The 24,775-nt window shown below is 41.9% G+C and overlaps 1 protein-coding gene across 1 annotated transcript in view; it reads left to right on the forward strand.

Moving 5' to 3' along the window:
* Positions 1-24,775, forward strand: part of f5 (coagulation factor V) — a 34,586-nt gene that overhangs the window by 7,085 nt on the left and 2,726 nt on the right. Inside the window, exons 2-23 of the mRNA XM_057852564.1 lie at positions 2,058-2,140; positions 4,289-4,411; positions 6,725-6,937; positions 7,011-7,169; positions 7,324-7,545; positions 7,603-7,768; positions 7,971-8,148; positions 8,212-8,308; positions 9,986-10,191; positions 10,759-10,906; positions 10,975-11,187; positions 14,856-16,188; positions 17,526-17,691; positions 17,762-17,998; positions 19,690-19,903; positions 19,975-20,154; positions 20,325-20,441; positions 20,520-20,591; positions 20,664-20,749; positions 20,819-20,974; positions 24,403-24,547; positions 24,624-24,775. Coding sequence (XP_057708547.1) covers positions 2,058-2,140; positions 4,289-4,411; positions 6,725-6,937; positions 7,011-7,169; positions 7,324-7,545; positions 7,603-7,768; positions 7,971-8,148; positions 8,212-8,308; positions 9,986-10,191; positions 10,759-10,906; positions 10,975-11,187; positions 14,856-16,188; positions 17,526-17,691; positions 17,762-17,998; positions 19,690-19,903; positions 19,975-20,154; positions 20,325-20,441; positions 20,520-20,591; positions 20,664-20,749; positions 20,819-20,974; positions 24,403-24,547; positions 24,624-24,775 — 4,666 coding nt within the window. The remainder of the gene's footprint in view (positions 1-2,057; positions 2,141-4,288; positions 4,412-6,724; positions 6,938-7,010; positions 7,170-7,323; positions 7,546-7,602; positions 7,769-7,970; positions 8,149-8,211; positions 8,309-9,985; positions 10,192-10,758; positions 10,907-10,974; positions 11,188-14,855; positions 16,189-17,525; positions 17,692-17,761; positions 17,999-19,689; positions 19,904-19,974; positions 20,155-20,324; positions 20,442-20,519; positions 20,592-20,663; positions 20,750-20,818; positions 20,975-24,402; positions 24,548-24,623) is intronic.

The raw sequence follows: 24,775 nt of genomic DNA on the forward strand, positions 1-24,775 counted from the left end.
GCTACCATTACCTCAGATAATGGAACAGTATGACATCTCCTCTCACGCCTATGCAGATGACACACAACTGTACATTTGTGTCCCCACATGATTATAGTCCCTTAGTCTCCCTGAGTAAATGCATTCATCAAATCAATGAATGGATGCGCCCGAATTTTCTCCAGTTAAATGTGGAGAAGGCAGAGGTGATCATTTTTGGGCCAAAAAAGGAAAGGTCAAAGATAAGCAGCCAACTTAGCACAATGTCACTTACAGCTACAAATCAAGTCAGAAACCTGGGCGTAATTATTGACTCAGACCTAAAATTTGATAGCCATCTAAAGTCCGTCACTAAATCCGCTTTTTACCACCGAAAAAAATATATAACCAGAATTAAGGGGCTTCTGACACAACAAGACATGGAAAAACTTATGCATGCATTCATTTTCAGCAGATTGGACTATTGCCACGGTATATTTACAGGTCTTGATAAAAAAATCAGTCAGGAAGCTGCAGCTAGTACAGAATGCTGCAGCCAGAGTCCTCACAAATACAAGGAAGCTGGACCACATTACACCGGTTTTGAAATCGCTACACTGGCTTCCAGTGAGTCAAAGGACAGACTATAAAATACTACTGCTCGTCTACAAAACACTTAATGGCCTTGGACCAAAATACATGCTTGACTTGTTAGATTCCTATGAGACATCTAGACCCCTAAGGTCGTCTGGAACCGGTCTTCTGCATGTTCCAAGAACAAGAACCAAGCAGGGTGAGGCAGCATTTAGTTATTATGCTCCTCACCTTTGGAACAAGTTACCCGAACCTCTGAAGTATGCTCAAACTGTTAGCTCTTTTAAATCAGGGCTAAAAACGCTTTTGTTTAGCACTGCATATCCATAACTGTCTATATATTTCAATCTACCTGCTTTCTATTCCTCTTGTGCTTATCTCCATTGCTGATTTCAATTATTATTAGGAGTAGTAGTTTTTGTTTTATTTTTTATTTTTGTTTTATTTGTATTTATTTATTTTTATTCTGTGATTAAGTGCGATCTTTTGTCTTGGTTTTTACGTTGTATTGATTTAAATGTGATTTTTATGATCTTCATGTGATGTAAAGCACTTTGAATTGCCTCGTGTTGAATTGTGCTATATAAATAAATTTGCCTTGCCTTAACCAATATACTTTGTTTTCACAGATTTCTGTACCATTTCGCATGTTTGTAGTGTTACTGCTTTTACACGTTCTGCATCTGGAATAAGTTTTTTACACCACCAAACAACGCACAATTTGACATGGAAATAGTGTGTTAGCAAAGTTGCTAATTAGCATAGCGCTTGGCGCTAACTAGTAACATCTCAAAAACAACAACAATAAAGGCTAGACAGTACAAGAGGGTTCGTGTACTCACCTCTTGTACCTCTTGCACCTTTTGCATAAGGGACTTAGCAACACACCAGGGACACTTTCCAATTAACACGGCTTGAACCTACTGCTGGACAACTGAAAGGCAAGAGGCAATGAACTATCTCTCTTCCACTCTCGCTCTAAAAAAAATAACGAGCACAGAAGAAGAATCTAATAATCGATTTTTGGCACACCCTTACTAAGCTAATCACATGATGATAGTAATAATAATTTTAAAATCTCCCGCCCCCCCCTAAAAATGTTCTCCTCAGATCGACACAATTCACGTAGGTCACCCGTTTTGACTTCAAAACGGCAAATTTCGCCCAAAGGTGAGAGATTTTCATGCCTGAAATAAACATACAAATGGTTTTGCTTGACTTTTGAGTTTATTATTTCCTCTGTGAATTCTAATCCATCTTGAAATGCCTTGTCATTGCAATCATTTTGCTTACATTCTGAAGCTTAGAGCTGTTTGGCGTCTGCTTTCGAATCTTATAATGCCAGATGATTGCAAATGATGAAAACAATACACACTGTCCTGATTATATTTCATCGTGTGAAGTGTCGCTGATTCCATATCTCTTGTTGATACGACACGTCGTATGGACACCGTGGCTTTTTCCCACTGAGGTTATTTCCTTTGTTTTGCACTTTTCTACTGCAGGTTCAGTCAGACGTACAAGAAAGTGGTTTTCCGGGAATATGAAAAGGGCTTCACACGGGAGAAGGTTCATGACCCCTCGTTAGGTAAATACATATAAACATTTCTGAACACAATTATGGCACAATTTGACATCCTTCCATGTTTATTTGTTAAAAAAAGAGGATCAGAGTTGGGTAAAAATAATCAGGTTTTCCAAATGTATTTACTGTATATTAAAGTGTTAACTCATTGGCTGTGATTGACAGAGATAGACATACGAACCATTTTGACTGGGAGGGATCGCTGCCAACCACCCAGTCAAATGGGTTTGGACATCTATCACTGTCAATTGGCCCCGAACATGTAGTCTATAATTATCAAAGAATGAATAAATGAGTTACAATAAAATAATCCACAGTTATGAGGATATTACAATGGATATACTTTTGTTTACACAACTGAGATAATCCAATTTTATAAACGGAGTTATTTTTTATTATAGTTTATCATAGACGTCATAATATATTGACAGGACACGGGGCCGATAAATAGGGGACCTGCATTGTTGGCGAGGCCGTCAAAGCTGACCGAGTGGAATCACAGACAAAGAGCTTTTTTCGTTGAAAATGCTTGTGAATCAATGCTTAAATCCCCGAATTCCACATAGATATGGAAGTAAAACAGTCTCGATTCCTGGTTAAAAGCAAAAAAATAAATAAACGTGCAGTTAGCGTTTATTTTACGTAAATATGTCGAAGTACAATGCTAGTCTGTTAGTGAATTTAGCTAGAGGCCGCCTGATGTAAACAGAGCTTTTCCGGTGAAATTTCTTGTGAATAAATGCTTATATCCCTGAATTCTTTACAGATATGGACGCAAAACAGTCTCCATTCTTGGTTAAAAGCATTAAAAAAAAAAAAAAAAAAAAAAATTTTAAAGTGCAATTAGCGTTTATTTTACGTTAATAGTCAAAGTACAATGCTAGTCTGTTAGTGAATGTAGCTAGCGGCCGCATGATGTAAAAAGAGCTTTTCCGGTGAAAATTCTTGTGAGTAAATGCTTAAATCCCCGAATTTTTTATAGACAGGGACGTAACACAGTCTAGATTCTTGCTTAAAAGCAAAAAAAAAAATGTGCAGTTAGCATTTATTCTACATAAATATGTTGAATGTGCTGCTAGTTAAGTCACTGTGGCGGCCCCTTAGTACAACAAAGATCTTTTTCCGGTGAAAATTCTTGTGAATAAACGCTTAAATCCCCGAATTCTTTATAGATATGGATGTAAAACAGTCTCGATTCTTGGTTAAAAGCAATGATTTTTTTTTTTTTTTTTTAAAGTGTAGTTAGCGTTTATTTTACGTTAATATGTCGAAGTAAAATCCTACTCTGTTAGTGAATGTAGCTAGTGACCGCTTAATTTACACAGAGCTTTTCCGGTGAAAACGCATGGAAAACGCATCTCTACTCACCGAATTTTAAATTAATGATTATTAAATATTATTAATTTGGTAAGTAAAGGTTCCACTGGAAATGTAAACAAACAAAATCTACACACCACAATGTTCAAACATATGAAGCAAAGGAGAATATAACTTGCAAACAGTGAGATAAAATAGCAAGCAATGAAGTTAGCTAGTCTTTTAGGTGATAACGTCTGTAGAAAGAGCTTGAATTTAACTAGTTACACGTAGGCTCCACCAGGGAGCGACAAAGCATTACAAATAAAGACCGGAAATCACGACAGCAAATTTAATGTGGTTTTTAGTATTGGCAATTTACACTTAAAACGCAATTCATTAAATGAAAAAAATCATATGAAACGAATTCATTTTGAATCTTGAGGTTCAACTGTACTGGAGTTCTACAGTATGCAGTTTTCCACATCGAATTCAACAGGTTGTCAGGTTTTGATCCCAGAGCGAATGAAGAGGCGATGTTTGAGTGACTAGCTCCATCTAGTTTTAAAGCTGAGAAGTACAACAGAATGTAGGCGTAATTTAAGCTTTTTGTGTGGACCATATTCCAATGATATTTTTAATCATTTGCTGCGGGCCAATAAAAACTAGGAAGCGGGCCACAGTTGGCTCATGAGACACCATTGGAATAGAACAACAACACTGTAATGGCAAGATATCAGTCACAGTGATGGCTAGCTAAATGGCTTGTAAGGGACTCATATTCATTTAGTCATTTATTCCTGAGGTCCCTGATAGCAACATTTCAGGATTTATTTGTTCTTTCTTCGCCCGCAGGATTGCTCGGACCCACGCTGCGGGCCGAGGAGGGCGAGATTCTTGTGGTCACTTTCCGAAACCTGGCGTCAGAAGCGCACAACCTCCACCCGCACGGCATCGCTTACGGGAAGCAGTCCGAGGGTGAGTTCCGGTTGAACTCAAACTGTGGTGGATGTGTGTATGCAAGTCATAGTTCCAAAAAGCACACAAAGTTGTTCCAGCACAACAAACAAAGTTATTTGTCTTGTTTTAAAATATTAACCAGCCTCGGCAGATGATCAAACGCGACAGTACTGAAGTCCAACACGAGGCAGCCTGAGTAAACAGCCCAAATTGGGGATCCGCAAGGAAGGAAATTAAACCTAAAGCATAAATTTGAGACATTCCAGGATGATGAGTCAGTACAGTGAAAAGCAGTGTCTGACCAAGCCATGACTTTACAGCAGTGTTGCTTTCTTCAACAACGACTGCAATGAAAATATTTCATCAACGAACCATTTTTGACGACAATGAGACCATAACGAGCTAAAAACGTGTTTTAGGAGACTATAACATAACGAGACAAATACCACTTTTCGTCTGACGAGATGAGAACGGGACGAAAATGTGCAATAGTTTCTGTCACATGTTCACAATGGCTGACATTTTACAGTGCTGGCCAAAAGTACTGGCACCCCTGCATAGGCGGCTGTACTATTCAGGCAAAGTAGGCGATTGCCTTAGGCCCCCAACCAGTAGGGGGCCCCCAACCAGCTGCCCTTGCCCCAACAAGCAAGAGCTTGGGCCAACAGAACCAGCAGCACCCCCAACTATTCGTCATGTGTAATTATGTCAGCATACCAAACAAACAAATAACAAAACAAAAAAGAAAGCCATTTGAATGCTGCATTTATATTATCTCTCCCCCACACACACGCACTACAATGGGCTGTTCCACGACAACGGACTGAGAATCAGTCGCTTAGCTTCATTTAGCGCCGTTTAGCTTAGCTTAGCTCCGTTTAGCATCGCTTAGCTGTTAAGCTTAGCTTCACTTAGCTCTCCCGCGTTTTTCACGCCGCTAAGCTCGCTATTTTTACAGCTCACTTGCTACTTTGCACGTCGGCTATCGTTTATTTCGAACACATGTGCAAACGTGCTCTCCATGAAAGCCAAAGTGCAGTGAGGGAGAAGTTGAGAACAGGCCGCTAATGCCTCTTTTAACTTTCTTCTTCTTCTTCTTCAAACCGAACATAAAATACACGACAGCACACCCTGTGGCGAAACAATGCAGTACAGTTCCAATCAGTCATACAATAACACTCAACAGCTGGTTAACAGCATTTGCTAACGAAATTTTTTTTAAATCTATTAGTGACACCACGAGCAATGACGAAGAATGTTTTTTTACGGAGTGTAAAGCTTTCGGTGAGCGGTTTAGCGAACGTACCTCTGGTGAACATTTCAAAATAAAAGCACGTCATGTTCGTCATATAAATGACGATTTCTGGAGTTTATCCCACATACTTCAGAATTAATATTATAATATGTTGAGTAAATACTAAAGAATATAGATTCTACACTAAGAATAGCTTTCAAATGACACTCTCTATGACAAATATGATTGGCAATGAATAATTATTATAAATATTATACTATTACATATAGTAGTATACTATAATAATAGTGCTAGATTTTTTTTTAAAGAATTGTTTTGAATAATGTTGGAAAGGCAAAGTCAGTGTTCTGAATCTATTTATTTTCCATTCTTTTGCACTAGTAAAAGCTATATGCATTTAACCTCATTGTTTATTTGTGATTAATTATTGTTATTTACATGATTATTTGTACTTTCATAAAGAATTTAAGTCTTCCAAAATGGTTTTGTGAATTAACAAGCCTCAACAAAAATTTCATTGATAAATTAGTAAAAAAAAAAAAAAGGAAAGAAAGAAAATGATTCGATTAGTCGACTAAACGTAAAACTAGTCAGCTGACTAATCAGGAGAAAATTTGTCGTTTAGGACAGCCCTAGTGTACCGGAACATATTTCCTCCTCACCTTTTTAACTCCTGACCCATGAAGAGGGCCCCCTGATATGTTCGCCTTAGGCCCCAAAATTGCCAAGTCCGCCACTGCGTGTGTATGGGGGTATTGTCATGAAAGTGATACATTCATTTACAGTAATGAAAGCCATTTAGTAAAGCTAGCTTAAAATAACAGAATGCTATGATGACTCAGTCATTTTTCGTCATCAACAGTTTGAGCTCCCTAATATTTTTTTACAGTAAAATAATTGATTGTCTAATTGTCTAATGTCATATTACACATTACGGTAATGATCACCTATGGTCGGGAAGTAACCATATAGAAACATATCAAAACTAATAACAATTTCAAGAAAACGCTAAACAATCTTAGCTCGTAGCCATCTTTTGTCTTGCCTTCATTGCGTTACATTATGGGTCATTGCAGGAGCACGCTACTTTGACAACACGTCACTAAAGGAGCAAGAGGACGACGTGGTGAAACCGGGCTGTGAGCATGTTTACCACTGGGAGGTGACGCCCGAGGTCTCGCCCAAACCAGATGACCCTACCTGCCTCACTTACTCCTACATCTCTCACCTGAATTTGGTGGAGGATTTCAACTCGGGCCTCGTTGGCGCTTTGCTAATCTGCAAGAACGGTGAGAACATTTGACTTTTAAGGGTAAAAGGGGAAGTACAAAATGGATGACTAGTCCATTTTCTTCGTTGAAGGGAGCTTGGATGAGTCAGGGATGCAGGCTGGCACCAAACAGGAGTTGGTTCTGCTCTTTGGGGTCTTTGATGAGCGAGAAAGTATCTACAAGCCAAAGGACGCATCCTTAAACCATGTCCACTTCACCATTAATGGCTACACCAAGGGAGCTCTGCCTGGTAAAAAATACTGTCCCTAATCTTTTCTTTTTTTAAAAATGATTGATAGTAGGGTAAGGGTAAATCCCATCCCCTGAAAATGACATGATCCCGCCTGATTTCCAACTTTTCAATACTGCGTGATACGTGAAAACTAACCCCAATTGTTTTCCAGGTTTAAGCCTGTGCGCGTATTCCTCGGCGAACCTTTATCTACTCGCCATGAGCGCCGAGCCCGAGTTGTTTTCTGTGCACGTCAGCGGACAAGTGCTGCAACACATGCGCCACAAAGTTTCATCCCTGGGTCTCATCAGCGGCTCCTCTGCCACGGCCAAGATGGTGCCCATGCACATCGGCCGCTGGATGTTGTCCACTCACGTGCTCAAGCACATCGAAGGTAAGCGTCCGCGTCGGCGTTTGAGCGCCGTCGGCTCGACTAATAAACGTATCGCAGCTGGCATGCACGCCTTCTTGGACGTGAAGGAGTGCGAGGGCATCAAAGCGCCAAAGCACCAGATGACCTTCAAGCAAAGACGCGAAAGCACAGAGTGGGTCTACTATATCGCCGCTGAGGAGGTCGTCTGGGACTACGCGCCTACCATGCCCGAACACATTGATGAGTAAGATATCAGCATTGATTAAAGGGACTATACAAGATTTTTAGAGCTATTTAAAAATACCCTTCTATCTTTGATTTCTTCATTATTGTATCAATATAGTATTGTTAGATAATCTGTATAGCAAAATTACATCTGATCGTACCCAAAGCTTCCCAACCCCGGTTGATATGCAGAATTCCATCATTATTATTTTTTTCAATAGGAGCTACAAGCTTCAGTACTTGCAGCAGTCCCCAACCCGCATTGGCAGGAAGTACAAGAAGGCCGTGTTCACACTGTACAACAAGTCCTTCACAGAACGAATAGAGAACAAGCAGAGGAAAAGTGAGCTTGGGATCTTGGGTCCCGTAATAAGAGCGCAAGTCAGAGATGTCATCAAGGTCAGACACTCTTAAATCCTGTCAATTTAATTGGTGGAGCTCACTAACCTCTCCCATTGACAGATTGTTTTCAAGAATATGGCCTCCAGGCCTTACAGCATCTATCCACACGGACTGACAATCGAAAAGTCGGACGAGGGTGTCAACTACCCGGAAGGAGGTAATTGCAACTCTTTCCACACGGTTAACGTGATTGTGCATGGAATTAAATTGTGCCACTGGAGGTTGAATTTCCAACAGTGATTTTTTTTTTTTCAGTATCAGAATTCAGCTGCAAAAAAAAAAAAAAAAAAAAAAATTCAAAAATCAGTTCCCAAAAATTCAGCCATAAAAAAAATCAGAAGCGGAAAGTTCAGTTGCAACAAGTTCCATTGCAAAAACAAATTCAGAGGCAAAAAAAATTCAGTTGCAAAAAAATGTAGTTACAAAATTCAGTTACCATGAATTCAGTGGTAAAAAAATTCAGCTCATAAATATTAGTCACCAAAAATTCAGCTGCAAAAAAATCACAAGCGGAAAATTTAGTTGCAACAAGTTCCGTTGCGAAAACAAATTGAGAGGCAAAAAAATTCAGTCACAAATTTCAGGTACCATGAACCAGTGGCAAAAAATTCAGCTTCAAAAAATTAGTCACCAAAAATTCAAAGCAGAAAATTGAGTTGCAAAAAAAAAAAAAAAAAACTAGCCAAAAACTTTAATAGCGAAAATAATATTGGCAAAAAATGAGCTACTATATTTTATCAGTTGCAAACAAATTCAGTTGCGAAAAAAATTCTGTCGCCCAAAAAAAAAAAATCACTGGCAAAAAAAAAAAAAAAAAAAAATCAGTAACAGAACACTCAGCTCCCAAAACAATCAGACACCAAAAATTCAGCTGCAAAAATATCAAAAGCGGAAAACTGAGGTGCAAAAAACAGAGTGGCAAAAAGAATCAGTTAAAAAAAATCAGCCACCAAAACTTTGGCCTCCAAAAAAAAAAAAAAAAAATCTGAAGCGGAGAATAAAGTAGCTAAAGGTTCAGTTGTGGGAAAAAAACATTTGTGGCAAAAAATTCAGTTGCAAAAATATTCTGTCACCCAAAATTTAGCCGCAAAAAAATTCAGTTGCAAAAAAATCAGTGGCAAAAAAAAAAAACAGTCACAAAACACTCAGCTATAAAAAAAAAAAGGATTAGTCACCAAAAATTCAGCTGCAAAACAATCAGAAGTGGAAATTCAGTTGCAGAAAAATTCCGTGGCAAAAAAATTATTTGGCCCGAAATTCAGAAGCAATAAAAATATATGTGCGAAAAATTCAGTCATCACAAATTCAGCTGCTAAAAAAATCTGAAGTGGAGAATACAGTTGCAAAAACATTTTCAGTGGCCAAGAAGAAATTCAGTCCCAAAGATTACCGTTGCAAAAAAAAAAATTCAGCCGCAAAAAAATCTGCAGCGGAAAATTCAGTGGCAAAAAATTCATTTACAAGAAATTCCGTTGCAAAAAAATTCAGTCGCAACAAAAAATTCGGCCGCAAAAATATCAGAAGCAGAAAATTCCGCTGCAAAAAAAATTTTTGTGGCAAAAAATTTTGTCACAACATTCAGTGGCAAAAAAAAATCATTTACAAGTAATTCCATGGCGAGAAAATTTAAGTTATGAGGAATTCAGCTGCAAACGGAAACGGGGATCGATTGCTTCTCCCTGGTTGCCAGGGTGCTGCAAGTGAATATTTTTGCGACGCAACTTGAATTGAAAAAAAAAAGAAAAATCAGTGTTAGAATTTCAATGCTGAAAAATTCCGGTAACACAGATTTACTTCTATACTAGTCCAGCAGCGATACCAACTTGTTCAACAGGCAACAAGACGCACGCTGTCCAGCCGGGTGAGACATACACATATGTTTGGCAAGTAAAAGAGGAGGACGGGCCACTGAAAGGAGACTCCAGGTGTCTAACGCGGATGTACCACAGTGCTGTGAACACGCCACGTGACATAGCCTCAGGTCTGATCGGACCCCTCCTCATCTGCAAGAGTCAGTCGCTCAATGTCAGGAATGTGCAGGTAAGTCCATCTTTCAAAACTTAACTAAACTGTATGGTTGGGATCAAGTATGTCTCAACGTAACCATTGGTACCCATTTGTTAGACTTCAAAAAAAAAAAAAAAAAAAAAAAAAGGCTGACAATGAGATCTCGTGTCAAACTGCTGTTCGCCTTACCCAAGATAGTTACGCACAATGTCATGAAAAACGGCCTTTTTCCAGCTTTTAAAATGGTCAGTACAAGGGGTTAAAACTAAAGTGAACATGCGGAGTTTGGCATTTTCGCCAGGTTGTTGGGGATGCACCGGTCCGTGTCATTGGAATTGCGCTAGCAGGGTTCCAGCGGTTTAGCTAGCGTGATTCCGGCAATCTGGCTGAAAGGTCAAATTCCAACAATTTTGAACGAATTAGGCGATTTACATGCAAAACGCGATTCATGATACGAAATGACAAATGTATTTTTATTCAATTACCACTGTATTTAAAAAAAAAAAAATCATCCGATAACACGCAGCTAAGTATCGGAATCGGTATCAAGAGCCACAAAAATGGTATTGTTACAACACAACTCATAATTCTGTCTTACAGGTCAAATCAGACAAAGAGCAACAAGCCATGTTTGCCGTGTTTGACGAAAACAAGAGCTGGTACCTCGACGACAACATTCGGCAATTCTGCGATCGATCCCGAGTCGACAAGGCAGACGCAGACTTTTACAATTCCAATGTCATGCACAGTACGTCTGGCTGTAATCTTACCGGATATTGGCGCAGTTGAAGTTTACTGAAGTTTTTTATCCCCCAGCCATCAATGGCTACGTGTACGAGAGCGGACCACTCTTGGGCTTCTGCAACGGTGAAGTGGCAACGTGGCACGTGTCCAGCGTCGGCTCGCAGGACTACATTCAGACGGCGACCGTGTACGGCCACCCATTCGAACTGAACAACCGTATGGAAGACATCCTCAGCCTCTACCCCATGACCGGCGAGACCATTACCATGAGGATGGAAAACCCCGGTCTGTTGACAGTAACTCCATAAAGGCTGTTTCACAATAGGCTGATTGACACAGTCATGTGAAAAAATTAGGACAGCCCATGAAATATTTAGTTTAGGGTTGTTCCGATCATGTTTTTTTGCTCCCGATCCGATCCCGATTGTTTTAGTTTGAGTATCTGCCGATCCCGATATTTCCCAATCCGATTGCTTTTTTTTTTTTGTGCTCCCGATTCAATTCCAATCATTCCCGATAATTTTTCCCGATGCATTAAGAAAAAAATGAATAAAACTCGGACGAATATATACATTCAACAATACATAAGTACTGTATTTGTTTATTATGACAATAAATCCTCAAGATGGCATTTACATTAACATTCTTTCTGTGAGAGGGATCCACGGATAGAAAGACTTGTAATTCTTAAAGGATAAATGTGACTTTGCATATTGTGACTAAATATTGCCATCTAGTGTATTTGTTGAGCTTTCAGTAAATGATAATGTAGCCATTTAACTGTTCTGCCCAAATGCATGATGGGAAGTGCAACCATGACTGTGCGTAGTGGCACCAATTGATATATCTTCTCTGCGTTGGGAAGTAACATAGGGTGTTAAGGAAAAGATCAACCACTACTGTTCTTCCCCACATTGTTTACCACGATATTTCTAATAGTTGAGAGAGGGATTTTAAGGCTTTAGCCAATTAGAAAGAGGCTCCAAAGACTGCCAAAATTCTCTCTACTCATTTTACGCTGCCTGTTAGCTCTATATATATAGGTAAAACGGCGCCATTATAGATTGAACGCGACAATGCGTGAGTGGGTCGTGCAGCGCATGCGTTAATTGCATTAAATATTTTAACGTGATTAATTTAACAAAAATTAATTATCGCCGTTTACGCGATAAATTTGATACCCCTACTTTAAGCCAAAACTAAAGACTCTGGATGAATGTAAGACATTTTGTCTGTAACGTTACAAACAATTAGAAAACGATTTAATTTAAAAAATTTATATATATATTAAAAAAAGGCATGTCCGATATTTTTTTGCCGATTCCGATACTTTGAAAATGACGTGATCAGACCCGATTGATCGGCATCCCGGTCGGGACATCTTTAATTTAGTTCTTTATTAAGAAATGCTCACATATGATCTTTTTTTTAATCTCTTGAAAAGAAAGTGATTTAATTGCAGGTAAACAACAAAAATGAACATTGTTTTACTCATTAAACCAAATATATCAACAAAAATGGATATTCCAACTGAGGAAAAAGTTAGAACACCCTACCACCTAATAGTTAGTGTTACCTCCTTTGGCTGAAATAACTTCAGTGAGACGCTTTTTGTAGCCATCAACCAGTCTTGGACATCCGTCTGAAGAAACTTTGCCCTACTCCTCAACGCAGAATACTTTCAGCTGTGAGATGTTTGAAGGGTTTCTTGCATGTAGAGCCCGTTTCAATTCACCTCACAGCATCTTAATGTGGTTAAGATCTGGGCATTGGCTTGGCCATTCCAGGACTCTTCATTTGTTCCTTTTCAGCCAGTCCTTGGTGGATTTCATCATTCAATTCAATTTTATTTGTATAGCCCTATATCTGACAAGGATGCACCAAGGACCCAAATGCTCGATAGTTGCTCTCAAACAAAAGTGTTTTATTTTTCAGTTCGTAAAGTTAAAAAAAATGAAGATAACAAAAATTCACAGCAACCGCTGGACACCAATCAACTGAGTCAATTCCAAAAGACAAAAGGCATAGGTTAATAAAAACATAAATCATGGTCAAAAAGGAGCTTAAACAAGGAGATGTCGTAGGACGTGGTAGGATAGCAGACAAACCGACACTAGGCAAGGTTAGAAGCAGGCTATTTATACAGAGGGTCACAGGTGGACATGATCAGCCTGATTGGCAAGAGCAGGAAGTAAAGTTAGCCCAAGGAGGCACGCAACTACCTAAATAAAAGAATCTGACATGAACCAACACAAAACATTAACAAGACTTCCGAGACGTGACAATATCACAACAAGGTTGTCTCAGAGGGCTTTACAGAGTCAATTTGATACACAGTCAGATACAGTAGATGAATGAGATGAGTTCATGTCCTGGGCATCCCCCATTCTTAGACCCTCCATGGCGGCAAGGAAAAACTCCAAAAACCCAGTGGGAAAAGAGAAACCTTGGGGAGAACCACAGTCAGGAGAGATCCACTCCCAGGACAGACAGGCTCACGATACACCAGGACTGATGATCGGTATTAGTGAAAGGAGTTTCAATTTGTGGGATGCAATGGGCTGAGGGAACATAAGAGGGGGCTCAAATGCGGCCTTGAGGTCTAGGAATCCAATGTAAAGATGCTGGTCTTTCCAGAATTCATAGACTGGTGGATTTACTGGTATGTTTTGTGTCATTGTCATGTTGCAAGGTCCGGTTTCGCTTCAGCTTTAATTTTTTCACAGATGATCTCACATGTTTCTCAAGCACCTTCTGATACACGATAGAATTCATGGTGGATGCTACGATGGTGAGCTAGCCAGGTCCTGCTGTAGCAAAGCATCCCCAAACCATGACACTTCCACCGCCATGCTTCACAGCTGGTATGAGGTTCTTTTCCTGGAATGCTGTATTGGGTTTACGCCAAACATGTTCTTTGTTCTGGTGCCCAAATAATTCAAATTTAGATTAAATCTGTCCAAAGAACATTATTACAGAAGTCCTGGTCGTTGTCTACGTTCACTTTGTCAAACTTCAGTCTGGCCTTCATGTTCTTGGAGAGCAAAGGTTTCCTCCTTGAACATCTCCCATGAAGGTTAAACTTGTGAAGCCTCTTTCTGATTGTAGAGGCATGCACTTTCACATCAACAATAGCAAGAGCCTGCTGTAGGTCCCGTGATGAAACTTTAGGATTTTTGGAGACTTATTTTAGCATCTTGCTGTCTGCTCTCGGGGTGAACTTCCTTGGACGGCCATACCTGGGCATGTTGGCAGTTGTTTTGAATGTCCTCCACTTGTAGACTATTTTCCGGACAGTGGAATGGCTGATTTTATATTCTTTTGAGATCTTTCGAAATCCCTTACCAGACTCATAAGCGTCGACAATCTTCTTTCTGAAGGCCTCATATGATCTCACCATGGGGTTTTCTCTCACTTCAACAGTCAGCCACTGTCAAAATTATTCTGCGTTGAGGAGTGGGGCACACTTTCAAGATGTCAAGACTGGTAGATGGCTACAAAAATCATCTCACTGGAGTTATTTCAGCCAGAGGGGGTAACACTAGCTATTAGGTGGTAGGGTGTCCTAACTTTTTCCTCAGTTAGAATATGCATTTTTGTTGATATACTTGGTTTAATGAGTGAAACAATGTTAATTTTTGTTGTTTACCTGCAATTCATTCACTTTCTTTTCCAGAGATAAAGAAAAACATGCTCAGACATTGATATGTGAACACTTCTTAATGAAGAACTGAATACTTAATGGGGTGTCCTAATTTTTTCACATGACTCTAGATTGACTCGCGCTAGCTTAGCCACCCCAGAGTCCTGAAACTAACAAATAAATGAAAAAAAATACACGGAATTTGATGAAATCAACCGACTAACCTCCACTAACTCGAAGATTAGGCCTGATGTCAAAAATTCTGAACCCTCTGAAAATTGCGACTGAATATTTCCGTGTTTCCCATCAGGCGTTTGGCTCCTGGCGTCATTGAATTCCCACGAGACAAGCAAAGGAATGCACTTGAAGTTCCAGGACGTCGAGTGCTTCCGCGACCACCATTACGAGTACAGTGATTATGACGAGCTGGATAAAAATCAGTTTAATATTTTGAATCTCCCGTCGAAGAACGAAATCTTAAATAAGAAGGCGGAAGAACTGAAGCCGAAAGATCCTACTACGCCTAGTACGACGGTGACTGATGAACTCACAGAGATGTTCGCCGCCGAATTAGGCCTCAGGTCACTGAAAAATCAAGCTCCCGCGGACAGCGTGGAGAAGCTGGACTTGTCATTCCTTGACTATGACGCTGTTGACGTGTCAGATAAAAAAGCAACAATAAGGACCAAGAGCTCAATATACAGTAGCCCAAGCATACCTGGAGATGAAGGACCAAACAGCAGTGTTTCCGGGTTGCCTTCACGTTTTAACGGCAGCCTTTCCAAAACAAATGAAACGAAACTTAATAACACAACAGCATCTTCAAAGTTTGGGAACAAATCAATCGGGGCTATCAATCAGACCGAAACAGCACTGTCCAAAGTCGCAGAGAACTCCCATCTGGACCGGTCGAACAGGACGTTGAACAAGCCTCAATTTTCAAATGTATCGTCGACTGCTGGAAACCTCATCTCAGACGATTTCAACGTTTCAGAAAGCAGTAAGGAAGTGTTTATATTCCTCAAAAATAACCACACAGAGATGATCAAAACCACCTCTGTGAAAACCGACGTCCATAACTGGACTTACGACGGAACTCACGAAAAGGTACCGGCGGAGATTCCCGACCATATGGCTAAATACTTCAAGAAGGAGACCCCGAAACCCAAAAAGATAACCAAGATCAAGAGAGTGAGCGTTCGACCGCAGAAGGGCCTAGGCATGAAAACCAGGAAGAGGAAGGTATTCAAGCCGGAAGTGACGAGCGGTTTACCCTTCTCTCCGCGTGGATTCAACCCTGACGTGACCCCGAGGGGGTCGCGCCCTTCTTCGCCACGAGCCGTCTCGGATGAGGAGGAGCTTATTAACGTTCCCGTGGTCATCGGGGTACCTCGGCTTGATTTCAGCGACTACGAGTTTTACGTTCCGGGGGAAGAGCCTGATCATTTAGCCAAGCAGGATTTGAAAGCAGACGAATATGAGTATGTGAACTACAAAGATCCCTACGTCGGTCATCAAGACATCAAGAACTTAAACATGGAGGAGTATAGTAAATACTACTTGAAGCACACAGGGCTAAATTACAGGATGTACTTCATTGCCGCGGAGGAAGTGGAGTGGGACTACGCTGGCAGTGGACAAAGGTAAGCGGAGAATAAGTGTTGCAGTGATATTAGTACTAGCATCGGTCATGATACAGCACTAAAACAACGTCATCGGTAGGGTTGCCAACAGTCCCAGACCGCCGACAGTACCAATCAGAACTTCCTATATTCTGGGTTGTCCCGCAAAATCCGGGGCTGTTGGCAACCCTAATCATCTGTATCGGGGCGTCTTAGGAATAATGTGCCGAAGCTGTGCAATATGTACTTTTCTGGATCGTTTTGAGAGATCTATAGTTTCTGATCGCTGGTCGCCCTCCCTAAAATGGCCGCCAGGCGCCAGCTAAAGGATTGTTAGTCGCCCTTCCCATCAATTAGTCTGACACTAGTAGATGTCCAATCCATTTGAAATCGGAGTTGCTTCATTTCAAAAACAGCTTAAGGCAATTTTCTCCCAGGTATTTTGCCGACTATTTTTTATACCTGTCCGCACTACGTTTAAGGTGCGGTTAAGCCCCCCCCACCCGCCTTATGCAAGAGGCTACATTTGCGCAAACTACGCATGCGTACAAAGGAGCAGCCTCATGTGTTATGTCGTCATCCGTGCGGTTTGCTTCTGAACCGGAAACCGGAAATTTCGAAAGTACTACACCTTCTAGACCAGGCGTCCGAAACTCCGTTTCGTGATCGCAGTTTTTTTCGGGAACGCATTTGAACGCATCACGCGGGAGCTAGAGTGTAAGAACTTAGGGCACACTCGGCTTTTACGAGCCGAGTTGTGATTGAAATAAATCTTTAGAAGACAACATTGAAAGCCTTACATCATTACTTGGAATGTTACAAACGGGGCTCAGTTGCGCACTCACCACTTGGAAAATAACAAAAATAAAAATATGGTGTGGCACTGTCCACTAAAAGTGGACACCGCAACCAGCAGGGCTTGTGCACAACAGTGGCACTCCTCGAAGTGGCAACAGTTTTGACAGGTGAAAATGTAATGAAAATGAAACATTGCGCTTCTGTGACTTGGGGTAACACGCAGTTCACTTTTGGTGGTTTAATTTTCTCCTACGCATTTTTATATACTCCAGTTTGGTTGGCATTGAGTTGGGAGGGGCCAGCCCCTTCTGCTGGCTGATCGGAGAGGAGCTCTGTAATAACGCTGATCTCTGTGTAATCTGCGATGGTAGGACCGCCAATGGGCACTGAATTGAAGCATATTATTGTGGCGCACGTTTGAATGTTCAAGAAAAATATGTGAATGCATTATCAGCTCATCGCATCTCGTCGAGCGAGCGGGCCGGCTGCAGCACTATTTAGAACTGGCAGTGAAGCAATATCATTTAAATGATCTGAAGTCAAATCTGTCGCAAAAAAAGGCAGGACCGATCACGGCAAAACGCTCGCAATACCGAGTTCAAGAAGGTGGTCTTCCGCGGTTACACGGACGGGCTCTTCAGAACTCCTGAAATCCGGGGTGAAAAGGAAGAGCATCTCGGTATCTTGGGGCCCGTCATCAAGGCGGAATATGGACAAAGCATCATGGTAAGCATCCAACAAATGTTCAAGTCTTGTGATTTAAGCATCCTGTAAAGCGACGATGTCCCGTTCGTAGGTCGTTTTCAAAAACAAAGCCAGTCGTCCGTTCTCCTTACACCCAAATGGGGTGACCTACACAAAATGGACTGAAGGTATGTCTTACGAGGACGACTCCAAGCCCTGGTACAGAGATGATAACGAGGTTCCGCCCAATGGCAACTTCACATACATCTGGAAGGTCCCCCGAAAGCCTGCGCACCAGCCAGATGAACCTAAGTGTCAGACTTGGACTTATTATTCTGGTGTTAACCCCGTGAGTACTTATTTGTCTATTTGTATGTATTTGTCTTGGAGCAGGAATGGGTTCACTGCTTGTGGAATGCAGATCGATATGGACAAGCAAAGCTGCCAAAAGTAAAAATAAATAAAAGTTAATAGAGAGGACTATAACACACTATACCACAAAACGAAGAAAATATATACATTGAGTTAAACATAAATCTAGATCTATAAAATAAATAAATGATATTTTATTTGATGATTGATATTTTTTTCAATGTATTTATTAATTTTTGATGAAGTCCACTCTGGGTATCTCAAGTCTTTGGATGTTTCAGGGATCTCCTGGTTGATGCGCCTGTGCAACATTGTGTGGTCATCGGGAATTGTGGCTTTGGAGTGGCAAACCGGGGTGGTCCCTATCTTTAAGATAGGCGACCAGAGGGTCTGTTCCAACTATAGGGGATCACACTCCTCACCCTCCTTAGGAAAGTCTATGCCAGGGGAAAGGAGGGTCCGGTCGATAGTTAAACCTCAGTTCGAGGAGGAGCAATGTGGTTTTTGTCCTGGCCATGGAACCACGGACCAGCTCTTTAACCTTGTTAGGGTGCTCGAGGGGGCATGGGAGTTTACTAATTCAGTCCACATGTGTTTTGTGGATTTGGAGAAGCTTATGACTGTGACCCTGGGGCACCCCGTGAATGGTATTCCGGGAGTAGGGGCTGGATGGCCCTTTGTTAGTTGCAATCCAATCCCTGTACCACAGGAGCATGGAAAGGTCCGTGTGTCCGGCTACAAGTCTGATCTGTTCCTGGCGAGGGTTGGGCTCCGTCAGGGCTGCCCTTGGTCACCGGTTCTGTTTGTGACTTTCATGGACAGAATATCTGGGCGCAGTCGGGTGGTAGATGTGGTCAACTTTGGTGGTGGGAGGATATCATCTCCGCTTTTTGCAGGCGATGTGGTCCTCCTGGCTCCATCGCAGAGTGACCTCCAGCTCTCGCTAGGATCAAGTGTGAAGCGGCTGGGTGAGAATCAGCACCTCCAAGTCTGAGGCCATGGTGCTCAGCCAGAAAAGGGTGGATTGCTTGCTCTAGGTCAGGGGTGAGTGCCTGCCCCAGGTAGAGGAGTTCAAGTATCTCGGGATCTTGTTCACGAGTGAGGGTAGGTCGGCGCGTGAGATCGACAGGCGGATTGGGGCGGCATCCACAGTGTTGCGGGCGCTTAACCGGTGTTTCGTGGTGTAGAGAGAAGATTTACCGGTCAATCTCAGTTCCTACCCTCACCTATGGTCATGAACTTTGGGTAATGACCGAATGAACAAGTTTGCGGATACAAGCAGCTGAGGTGTTTCAGGCATGTCCAACTAGGAGGAGACCACGGGGCTGACCCAGGACACGCCTGAGAGATTAGATCTCTCAGCTGGCCTGGGAACACCTTGGATTTCAATGTATATGATTGCTACATGTATTTTTGTATTTTTAATTTTGGCAGCTTTGGTATTCCATAGGTCGATTCCCACTCACTATGAGTGAGAATCGTCTTAGTTTTTAGCATTTTTTAAAATGACAGCCGAACCAAGGTTTTTCACCTAAAATAAGCTTGCATAGACACCAATCAAAGTAGTAGGTGATGGATGGAAGTATGCGTGGCTGAATGTTTAGGACGGACGGTTGCATGGGTGGGCGCTTTGAGGATGCTTAAATATGTACCTGTATTCCTCTCTAGGAAAAGGACATCCACTCTGGCTTGATCGGTCCTTTACTGGTGTGTCCCGAGGGCACTTTAGATACCGTGAATAACAAAAGTGAGTTCTCGCTACTCTTCATGACTTTTGACGAGTCCAGGAGTTGGTACTATGAGGAAAACATCAAGACCATACAGAAGAAAAGAAGGAGGGGAACTCCGGAGCCTATCCTCAAAGAGCACCTCCTGTTCCATTGTAATTACGGACTGATGTTCACTCCATCGATCCGATCCTCAGATTGACATCTCTGTCTGATGTTTCAACAGCCATCAATGGAATCATGAATAACCTCAAGGGTCTACGGATGTACACTAACCAGTCCGTCCACTGGCACTTGATCAACATGGGCTCTCCCAAAGACTTCCAGAGCATCCATTTCCATGGGCAGACATTCCTCCACACGACCACGACCACCAACAGACATTCAGTCTATCCACTCCTTCCTGGTATGCAGCATGGTTCTAGTTCAGTATGGAGTAAGATAGCTGTCAAAAAGATTCGTAGTCGTATTTACACATTCGTTTTCGTATTTAGGCATTTGTATCTGTAACCACAACATGTTTTTTGTGGGTGTGTGAATTGTATTAAATAAATTAATGATAACTCCTTTGTTCAGGAAGTTTCGCTACCCTGGAGATGTATCCATCCAAGCCTGGACTATGGCTACTGGAATCAGAAATTGGTTTCAACCAGCAGCGTGGCATGCTGGCACTCTTCTTAGTCCTGGATAAAGGTAACGACTACTTGATAAACTCAACTTCAGCCAGTACGTTGAATGCAGTAAGTGGCTAGATTGCATGTGTTCTCCAAGACTGCTCCCACCCCCTGGGCTTGGAATCGGGCAGCGTGAAAGATGAGCAAATCACAGCCGACAAGACTCGAGGTATTTACAGTACAGCGCCGCCGATCTCCAGCAATGGATGTACATAGACGGACGGTATCTTGACCTTTGAAGGATACTGGGAGCCACATCTCGCCAGGCTGAACAATAAAGGCAAATACAACGCGTGGAGCACGGATCAGAGCAACAGCTTTATTCAGGTATATCCAAAGACATGCAATGTTTGCCATATAATATATGCTACTTACTTAAACTCTGATGGGGTATAGGTGGACTTCCAGCGTCCTGTGGTGATCAGCCAGGTGGCCACACAAGGAGCCAAGCAGCTTTTCCAATCCCAATTTGTCACCAATTACTCCATATCGTACAGCAATGACCGCAGGAGATGGATTCTCTACAAGGGAGACAGCAGATACCCAATAAAGGTAAGAATGGCTTGGAACGTTTCACTAGATAAGTACTTCTCAAATAGTGGAGCGCAGAGTTAGTAGAATGGATCTGTAAGCCATATGGACGCTGTCTGACTCAAACTATGTCCTCTTGAGATGACTTCATATTTTACTCAGAATAAACTTTTACTTCCCTTGGAATGCATCTGGGACTTATCACCCAGAGTCGAGGTCCAATAAATTGCTTCGCTCGGTAAACTAAAGCCTGAGTTACACTCCCGCGTTGCGGTGACGGCGCAGCGACTACGGCGTCATTCGACATTCGATGGTTCTCCGGCCAGGTGACGCGTTGCTCTGTAATTCACCGCCAAGCCACTAGAGGGGTGTGGCGTTATGTTTGTACCATTTTGGGGCATGCTTGTTGACTTCTTGTTTAGTTCAACTGAGAAAAAATAAACAATGCAAGATGGAACGCTTGAATGTGGATCTTCAGCTCATCGACATTGAATAAATGTTGATGACTACAAATGTTGAGGCGCAGGCGACGCAGAAGACGGTTTCCAGGCGGTCTGTCCAACTTTTGATGCCGCATAGAGAGTTCTAGCCTCGGGTGGAAACCAGCTAGCTGTGGTGGCTAGCTTCAAACTGGCGTCGAGTACTGCGTCCAGCGTTTTGTCCGAGGTCTGCAAAGCCCTCTGGCCCGATTTGTTTGCCGTGTTCTACAACCAGCCAGTGGGAAGCCATAGCAGATTTCTGGCGTCTATGGAACTTCCCAAACTGCGTCGGAAGCCTTAATGTTAACGTTATCATAAAAGCACCGAGGCACTCTCAATCAGTGATGATGTATGTGTGAACTGTCTGTTGTTGAAAATTAAACATCAAAACAACTCTTTTGGCACCAAACCTGTGCTTTATTCTTCAAATATTTGAAGTGTGACTCGTAAATAAGTCACAGACTGACAGCAAACATATGTACACAATAAATGATGAAGTGCACCAACCAAAAATACGACATAAAGTGATAAAAAGCTGGCAGTTTTTGGCCGACTGGGTCACCGCTTCGTTTGGCCACTCGATTCCGAACACACACGTCTCTGTGGTTCTTCCATTTATTTTTTATTTTTTTATTCAATCGCTCACCTTGCCATTTGGCAATCTTTATGATGTCTTGACAAGACTTGCTCTTCGATGATACTTACGTAGGCTTGGTCCATTTTTGCGTGTAGAAAAATAAATGTTTGATTCTATTCTACAATGGCGGTGATTTCGCGCTAAACCAGAAACAACAGCCTGAGTGGACCAATCACAGTCCATTTCCGTCATGTCATATGCGTCGACGCAACGCTAGGGTTTAAAAACTCAATAGGAACACGTCAGGCCACGGCACAGCGTCGTAAATCGGGTCTTCCTTGACGACGCAGGTCTGACGCGGAAGCATAACTCGGCCTTAAGACGTCAACAGGTCACGACGGCACCAAGAAGAGGAACCTGCGACGGCACTGGCGTTGCCAGGAGAGGAGCGCATGACATCACCTAATCATGACATCACCTCATGTGATTAGATGCTCATTTGATCACACCTCTGTAGTGTATTAGGATGCGCACTGGCTGTAGGACTTTGCTGGTACTTCCGCAATCATTGGCACTCTCCGGGTAAGGGAACTATCAGCCACAATTCTGTACTGTCATCAGGTCTGTGAGTCACTTTTTTAATCTATTATTGAATTACTAGTATACTTCTGCTCTCGAGGAAAGGATACGACTAAAAGTTAATTAATATTGTTTTCCCTTGACCCTCACTGGGGTCCTGTGGTGTTTAAAACATTCAATTTCCAACAATTGGTGACCCCGACGTGTCTTGGGAGTGAGAGGTTGAGTTTGTGGGATCTGCGCTTTTTTTCTGCAATATTTGGCTGGCCACCTCTAATGAGAAACTTTTTCTTAAATTCTCCTGATTTGTATTATCCGAATGAAAATATTGCAGCAGCGAGTGCATGAGTCAGAGTTGGTTTTTTTCTGCTTTGCTCCAAAGATATTGTGAATGATTTTATACCCAGAAACATTTTTTTTTTGTCCCATGTCCATGAAGGTCACGCGTGGTCCGAATTATCCTGGTTCCAACCAGTTTTGTCAGTAACGCGTTAGTTAGTAACGCGTAACTGTAATCTGATTACTTTTTTCAGTAACGAGTAATCTAACGTGTTCATTTTTCTACACCAGTAATCTGATTAAAGTTAGTTTCCTTAGTGTCTCTGCATTACTATTTTTTCATTGCCTCATATCGTATGTAGAATGAAGAATACTGTAGTCATGTACGAAGAGCATTTTGAATAGAAAATGCTAAAATAAAAGGTTCCCGGTACGTGTTTCCATGACAACCTCTTAGCTATTTCCTGTTTTGGTCTCGCGTCACGTGTTGTGGGACTGAGGCGGGTGGACATTCGCGCCGAGTGTTGAGACATTGCGAAGGAATGTTGATCTGTGGATATCCATGTATGAAGGTGAGTATTTTTCCTTCATTCTGGAGGGTATCAGCAAAAGGTTGGACCCCCTACATGCGCAGCAGTTTCGTAGCTTTGTCGTAGCAACGACGGGGAGTCATCGCTCCAAGTTGGCAAGCTTTGTTTACATCATATGCGTGTTGCACATTTATGCCGTGAGGTTATGTGTTCGTTTAGCATCTGTGGGATGTGTTGTAAATCCGATTGAGTGTAAAGTGCTTAGTTGCCGCCACGTTTTGTGGCCAAATTGACCGCGTGTGTGTTGAGAGGAGTACTTCCGGGTTGTTAATGTGCACGGCTGCACGCGCATCCGCGCCCGACACTACCTTTGTATTTATTGCACTGTACAATCCACTTGTGTGTTGTTGATTATTGTGCCGTCAGTTTGCATTGTTTTACATTGGCACTGATATGCTGTTAACCATAACCCGAAATTCAGAAGTTTTGACATTAGGCTTAATCTTAGAGTTACTGGGGTTTAATTGGTCGGTGGAGTTGATTTCAATAAATTCCAAGCAGTTTAATTGGTCGGTGGGGTTTATTTCAATAAATTCCAAGCAGTTTGTCAGATATTTGTTAGTTTCAGAGCTCCGGAGTGGCTAAGCTAGCGCGAAATTCTGATATTCCCCTTTAAATTCAATCATCGGAAAGTCAATTACATGTGATGACATTTTTCTGTTGTCATTCTTATGTTGAGGCGGCAAAGGAAGAAAAATGGGTAAAAAGAAACTGATACATTACTTTTAAAGTAACTTAGTTACTTTGATAATTAAGTAATCAGTAAAGTAACTAGATTACTTTTTTGAGGTGTAAGCAGTAATCAGTAATTAAATGACTTTTTAAAGTAATCTGTGACAACACTGGTTCCAACAAACATTCTTAAATGCTCAATTAGACATGTGCAACATGATTCCAAACTGCAACAGTAAAATTATGACGTCATTTTTCCTAACGTTGCGGCAGATTTTTCCTGGGAACCAGGAAGCCTACGTGACAGAAACAAACACCTTCTTCCCACCGATGATTGCACGGTTCATTCGGCTCCACCCTGTGCACTGGTACAACATGGCCACCGTACGCATGGAGTATTACGGCTGTGAGCTCGACGGTAAGATTTAAAGATGTGCCGCGATTAACGTGTCCATGTGACATTTACTGTAATTTACTGTCTACTTCTCGGTCAGGCTGCTCATTACCTCTAGGGATGGAGAACGGAGTGATCGAGGATCGCCGCATCACGGCCAGCTCCGTCAACTCCAACTGGTATTTAGGATCCTGGAGTCCCTACTTTGCTCGCCTTAACAAGCAAGGAGCCGTCAACGCGTGGCAAGCAAAG

This window comes from Corythoichthys intestinalis, chromosome 12 (assembly GCF_030265065.1).
Source record: "Corythoichthys intestinalis isolate RoL2023-P3 chromosome 12, ASM3026506v1, whole genome shotgun sequence".
Taxonomy (NCBI): Eukaryota; Metazoa; Chordata; class Actinopteri; order Syngnathiformes; family Syngnathidae; genus Corythoichthys; species Corythoichthys intestinalis.